Source organism: Hevea brasiliensis, chromosome 11 (assembly GCF_030052815.1).
Source record: "Hevea brasiliensis isolate MT/VB/25A 57/8 chromosome 11, ASM3005281v1, whole genome shotgun sequence".
Lineage (NCBI taxonomy): Eukaryota > Viridiplantae > Streptophyta > Magnoliopsida > Malpighiales > Euphorbiaceae > Hevea > Hevea brasiliensis.
The window spans coordinates 4,325,230-4,332,596 of record NC_079503.1 but is presented as its reverse complement, the minus strand read 5'-3'; the positions used below and the strand labels follow the sequence as shown (position 1 = coordinate 4,332,596).

General features: G+C 28.9%; 1 protein-coding gene across 1 annotated transcript; it reads left to right on the top strand.

Annotated features, from left to right (window-relative positions):
* The first annotated feature begins 2,430 nt into the window (after window positions 1–2,430).
* Window positions 2,431–4,795, top strand: LOC110657734 (inositol oxygenase 4). The gene is made up of 11 exons (XM_021815079.2): window positions 2,431–2,633; window positions 2,717–2,858; window positions 2,951–3,032; window positions 3,138–3,342; window positions 3,531–3,590; window positions 3,683–3,735; window positions 3,830–3,952; window positions 4,082–4,151; window positions 4,252–4,330; window positions 4,440–4,521; window positions 4,613–4,795. Exons 1-11 carry the CDS (start codon window positions 2,603–2,605, stop codon window positions 4,637–4,639), a joined length of 954 nt encoding a protein of 317 aa, XP_021670771.2. The 5' UTR covers window positions 2,431–2,602; the 3' UTR covers window positions 4,640–4,795.
* The last annotated feature ends 2,572 nt before the right edge of the window (window positions 4,796–7,367 follow it).

The window sequence follows — 7,367 nt, the reverse complement described above, 5'->3', positions numbered from 1 at the left end:
ATTTTAAATATATAATTAACAACTGATACGATCGATTGTTATTATTATTTTTTTAATAATACATATAAGTGAATCTCTCAGAGGAAATAATAAGGGTGGACCTCATTTTTATGTGAATGTAAAAACATACTTAACAAATGCATTGAATAATCCCTTGTGTGAAAGATTCCTTCTGCATAAATCTTCCTAATGATTTTTTTTTGGGAATAAAATTTGGTCATAGAAAAGTTCGGAAACAAGAAAAATTGAAAAACTAATGAAGATAGCTAGAGAAGCCACGGCCACCGACAGCAACTTTGTCAGGCAGTCAACTTCCAATGATTTTCAACTGGAAATATCATTTTCAAGCAGATGATATATATACATATAAATGGCAAACCTTTTTTTTTTATAATTTAATTTATTAAAATGGAGACTTAATTTTTGTATATAATATAATCATAATTAATTTATTTTAAATATATATATAATATATATAATATATATATATATATATATATATATATATATTTTTTTTTTAAAAAATTTTTTTTTTAAAAAAATTTAAAAAAAAATATTATATATTATATATATATATATATATATTATATATATATATTATATAATATATATATTACAAAATAATTATTTTTTTAAATATTAACTAGAAAAGTATTAAAAAAAAATAAAAAAATTAATAAAAATTTTTTTAATTATAAGAATAAAAAAAAAAAAAAATTTTTTTTTTTTTTTTCAACAAGTGATGATTTTTTTTTTAAAAAAAAATTTTCAATCAAAATCAAATAAAACAAAAATAGCTTTTTAGCTTTAATGATCAATAGTTTGTCTTTTTCTGATAAGCCAGATATTTATATTAAGAATTATAGTTTCTCTTATACATTGATCATGCTTGTGATAGTCAATATCGTCACTTATTTTCTTTTTCTCCAAACAATTAAAATTATGCTATACAAATCAATTTTACTATAAATATAAAGTTATACTTGTATCCAAAATTCTATTAAAAATTAAATATAATGAACTCAAAATTCTATTCCTCATCAACAAGATTCATGCCCTGATGGTTTTGGACGGATATATAGAAACCTAATTAATTATCTATCTTGCAATTTGCATAATTGCAAGGTCTGCATGCAAATTAATTAGTTTCTATAGCAAGGACTTTAAATAAAATGAATTTTATTTTAATATTATTAAAATCATTTCAATTTGTGTATTTTTTTATTCTAAATTTTTGTAAAAATTAGTAAAATATATATAATGTGGCTTATGCAATTCCACGTTTTTTCTCTGTTTTATTGGTTGATAAGTCATCACGAAAAAAATCTTACCTAAAAATTGTTATTGAGAAAATTATTTTTTAAAATATATTAAAAAATAATTTAAAATTAAATTTAATAAATTTTAATTATAAAAATATTAAAATAATATTTTTTAATAATATTTAAAATAACACTTTTATTTTAAAAAAAAAATTTCAACTCTCAAAATTCAATGCCGAATAGACGCTAATTATCAGTTCTCAGTTAGCTGATATCACCAAGCAGTGGAAGCCATTATTCGTCTGATAAATTTAGATTAAGTTTTTATTTATTTAATTTTTTTATTAAAAAAAATATTATTTAATTCGTCTGCTGGCTTCTTCTCAAATCACCAACTTGCCCACATCCTTCCAAGTAAAAAATTACCAAATGATTTGTCCATTGATGACGTGGCAATATGTAGACCGTTACCTCTCTCTTAACCTAAGTTTTGTGTATGATTTAATCTGAATGGTTGATGGATTAATGCTCACAGGTCAGCCGTCGATTTCCAATTCAGAAATACCCCATAAAGGAAAGTCAAAGTGCTGGTTGGTCATGACTAGATGCTGCGTCAGTGGGCCCTGAAACCCAGTTGTATTTAGATATGATATATCCACGTAAAGCTGAGTCAGGCCCCTTTCAGTTTCAGGGTTTAGCCCCTCCGTTGTGTTTTGAGTGCAATTAAGTTTAACCTCATGTACTCACTTGCAAAAAATAAAACTTTGGTTATACAAGAAAATTTAGAAATGGTGAGTTGGATTCTCACGTAATTATGGATGATTTTTTTTTTCAATTTTCAAAAATTATTTTTTAAAAAAATTTTAAATATGTGAATTAATAAAAAAATAATTTAATATTAATTTTTTATAAAATTCTAAAAAATAGGTTTTTAATAATACAAAATATTAGCGAAATGTATGGCTTATCTGCTGTCGGATAAACCTTTTACGGTACAATTCATGATTATCGGTTGATTAATCCAATACGTGGCAATAAGTTATTGGCTACAGGTTAGAAAACGTCACGTGTTTTGATTTTAAGGATGGAGCGGTTCTTTCGGATTTAAAATGGATTAGGAATGGAAAAAAAAAAAAACGTTAGATTTTCTGCTAAGGACTCCAAACCTTCCAATTCTCAAGGAAGGACTTGTTTTAGGGTAATATAAATATGCTATCCTACCAGAATCTCCTGCCACAGCCATTCTTTCGAGTTTCTATTTGTTCTTCATCTTCGTCGTTGCTCTTTATTTTTGTAATATTACGATTCCTCTATCTTTCACATTCTATTAAATATTTAGGATGACGATCCTCATCAATCAGCCTGAGCTTGGTAATTTACTCACTGTCTCATAATTTCTCATTTTTTTATCGCTTTCATTGTTTTTAATGTTTGATTTCTGTTCTGGCAATTAGGAATACAAGTGGAGGACCAGAGACACCAGCATGATGTGAAGGAGTTGGTTTTGGATGGTGGATTTCCTGTACCTGATAAAAAAGCTGTATCAGGCGATGGATTTGATGCACCAGAAATCAATTCATTTGGATATTCTTTCAGGTCCCAATTTTCCTAAAATTTCTTTAATAATATTTGATGGGTTCGTTCTCATTGAGGGAAATCTGACATGGAATGGTGCAAAAACGCTGCAGGGATTATCAAGCTGAAAGTGAAAGGCAAAAGACCGTCGAGGAATTTTATAGGCAGCAACACATCAACCAAACCTATGATTTTGTGAGCAAAATTTCAACACACATGTTTGTTTGGGTAGACTTATAGATTCATTCCAATTTTTTCTAATTACTGGGTTATGAAACATTATTAATATTTGTAATGCAGGTCAAGAAGATGCGAGAGGAATATAGCAAGCTGGATAAAGCTGTTATGAGCATTTGGGAATGCTGTGAGCTTCTTAACGAAGTGGTAGATGATAGTGACCCTGATCTTGATGAGCCCCAGATTCAGCACTTGTTGCAATCCGCTGAAGCTATTAGAAAAGACTACCCTAACGAAGATTGGCTGCATTTGACTGCTCTTATTCACGGTATACATGTACCTCATTGATTATTTCATGTGACTATTCTTAGATCTTTAGCAACAATTGACTTGTCCCACCAAACATTGCCCTAATGGATAAAATCAGCCTCCTTTACGTTAATGCAAATATGCAAAGTAACAACTAATGGTTGGTCGTTGATTTTGACAATGATTTTGATTTTCTTGGGGTATCAGATCTTGGAAAGGTTCTTCTTCTTCCCCAGTTTGGAGAACTTCCTCAATGGGCTGTTGTAGGTGAGTACTGCATATTGGCTGTATAAATTTGTGATTACTCTTTCTTTCCTTATGAATAGTACTTTAATGTTTTATTAATTTCTATATTGCAGGAGATACATTCCCTCTTGGCTGTGCTTTTGACAAGTCCAATGTTCATCACAAGGTATTTCTTCCGATAAAAAATTTAGTTAATCAGATGTAATTATTCTGTACACAATCCAATTAATTAGACTAAACAAATCTTGAACCTTTTGCAGTACTTCAAGGAGAATCTGGATACCAAGAATCCTGTGTACGGCACCAAGAATGGAATTTACAAGGAAGGATGTGGGCTGGACAATGTAATGATCTCATGGGGGCATGATGACTATATGTACTTGGTAATATTTTCTTCACTTTCATTCATGGATTTGTGAAACTTAAATATGAATCTTTTTTTTTTTTTTGGGGTTACAGAAAATGAAATCATTGACTATAAGGTAATTAATACTTTCTTTTTAAATCTACAGGTGGCCAAGGAAAATGGAACCACTCTACCACCTGCTGGATTGTTCATTATCCGATACCATTCTTTCTATCGTAAGTGCCGTTGCTTTGTTTTCTTTTAGATATTGTGAGGGATATTGAATCCAACTATAATATTGAATTTTAAATAATTTCATTTCCTGTGATAATCCAGCTTTGCACAAGGCAGGGGCATACACACACCTAATGAACAAGGAGGATCAAGAGAATTTGAAGTGGCTCCATATCTTCAAGTATAACTTAATTTTCTTCCCCTCTTCTCTTGATTCCTTTTCCTTTTAACCATATTAATTTGTCATTTCATTAACCTACATTCTTATAAATAAATGAAATGATTTGCAGCAAGTATGACCTCTACAGCAAGAGCAAGGTTCTTGTTGATGTTGATGCGGTGAAGCCATATTATCAATCTCTTATTGAGAAGGTGAGTATTGGTTTCTACATTTCCTTTGTTCTTACGTCGATCTTCTTCAGTTTCATTCATTAAATTGAAAGAATTAAATTTCTGTTTTCAGTATTTCCCCGCAAAGCTTAGATGGTAAACTACCAAGGAAGGGACGAAGGAACTGGAGCAGTCTGATGCTTGTGGGCAAAACATGCAATCATGTTTCGATTAATGTAAAAAAAATAAAAAAAAAAATAAAAAAATTACTGATTAAATAATTATCATATATGTAAATGCTTATCTATTCCCTCCACCTTGTCTCTTTCATACTTAATTCTGTATTTGCTGTAAGTTCTCCAAATTTTCCTTTCTCTCTGTCTCTAATATGCATGAGGCAAGTTGTTCCAGCCAACTTCTTAATTTATTTAATGGAAACAAATTAATGGGATAAGGGGTGACGTAAGACCAAATCAAAATTTTCCAAGTTTACATCTTTAATGGTTTCAAATCAGAATCAGCCTAATAACAGAATTATTTTTCTGACATTTTAAATTGGAACAAAATCAAATAACTGAATAAGTGATTTCATTGGAATTAATTATTAAATTCACTCAAATCAAAATGAAATCGAAATTGATTGAATCCTATGTCTGATTTAGAGTCTTTATTTCTATAGATTGAAACAATCAATTTTGATTTAAAATGGGATCAAAATCGGCCTGTGGAGAAAGACCAGTTGTGGCCTTTTCTATTTTTGAGAATTAAAGGAATAGTACAACTTGGCTATTCCTTCTGGAGTTTTGCACCCATTTGTATTTCTTTAATTGAATTTAATAAACTTCTCTATTTAAATTCAATGTGTCACCTTTCTTAGCGATGGAAGTTTCCTATTTTGGACGGATGCAAAAAATTTTTATATATTAAATTAAAAATTAAAACTTTAAATTATCATTTATAAGTGAAACTACATTATCAAAAAAATTGATAAAAAATTTTTAATTTTTTTATTAATAAATTTATTATTAGTTCAAATGTTTAGTATTAATTATTTTTTTAATTATCTCAATTTTCATATTAAAAATATAAAATATAAATAAATTTCATTAAAATTATATAGTAAAAACGTTTAAAATTTTCATTAAACTAAATTAACTAAGATTTTAGAAATTTAATGAAATTTCATAATGATTAAATGAAATATAGATAAAGAGAATAAAGGTCAAACTATATATTTTATTTATGAAAAAAATTATAAAAATCAAATTGAAGATTTTAATTCTTGTGATTTTGAATGTGGTGGATAAAAGAAAAATTCTCAAAATCAAAGATATATTAAAATAAAAAATTCAAATTTATTTCTAATTTTAAAAAAATATTTTAATTATTTAAAAATTTTAAGGATACTTTAAACTTTTTCTTTAAAAAAATTAAAAATATTAATTAAAGATTATTAAACATTATTTTATGTTAAATTTAAAATTTTTTAATTGTAAAAACTCTAACGTGCATTAAATAATTTCTTTAGTTTACTTTTTATAATAGTATAAAAGTTTTTTTTTTAAATAAATTTCAATTTTATTGCTAAGTAGACCGTAAAAATTGAACATATAATAATAATAATAATAATAATAATAATAATAATAATAATAATAATAATAATAATAAAAGAACGTTATAATAAGCACGCAAATCTAAGGCACACGCACAAATTGCACAATCATACAATATTGAAAAGAGAAGAAGAATCAATCAGAACTCTTAAACCCTAAGGTCTACGTCCACGGGTAAGATAAGAGAAAAAAAGTTTCACTATGATGAAAAGAGCAAGATACAATCAATCAGAACTCTTAAACCCTAACCCTAGTGTAATTGTGCAGAAAGTCATCATATCTGCTGGATTATCATGTGTAGAGACTTTCTGCACAACTATAGTCCCCTGAGATACAATGTCCCGAATGAAGTGATATCTGACATTAATGTGCTTAGTTCACTTATGATACATCTGATTCTTTGTGAGATATATTGCACTCTGGCTGTCACAAAACACCGTTGCCTTATTCTGTATCAACCCAAGATCACTCATCAAACCTTGTAACCATAAAACTTCCTTTAATGCCTCTGCTAAGGCTATATATTCAGCCTCTGTGGTAGACAAAGCAACTGTAGCTTGCAATGTCGTCTTCCAACTGATAGCACTTTCAGAAAGAGTAAATAAATAATCTGTTAAAGATCTCCTCTTGTCTAAGTCCCCTGCAAAATCTGAATCCACATAGCCAACAACTGAATCACTCATCTTGGCCTTGTCAAATGTCAGACCAACATCTGTAGTACCCTTCAAATACCTCAAAATCCATTTCACTGCCTGCCAATGCTCTTTCTCAGGACATGCCATGTATCTATTCGTAATACTAACTGCATGTGAAATGTCAGGTCGGGTGCATACCATAGCATACATGATGCTACCAACAGCACTCAAATAGAGAACACTGGACATGTGCTCCATCTCCTCATCTATTTTGGGTGACATGTCTGCAGATAACTTGAAATGGGCAGCAAATGGAATAGTCACTGGCTTAGAATTATTCATATTGAAATGCTTAAGCACTTTCTCAACATAGGCATGTTGAGACAAGAAAAGCTTCCCAACACTTCTATCCCTGGTAATTTCCATTCCCAATATCTTCTTTACAGCACCTAAATCTTTCATCTCAAACTCATCACTCAACTATTTTTTCAGAATGTTAATTTGTGATATGCTTTTAGCAGCAATAAGCACGTCATCCACATACAACAGCAAATAAACAAAGGAATCATCTGAAAGCTTCTTATGATACACACAACTGTCATATGAACTATGATTAAAGCCATTACGAATCATGAATATA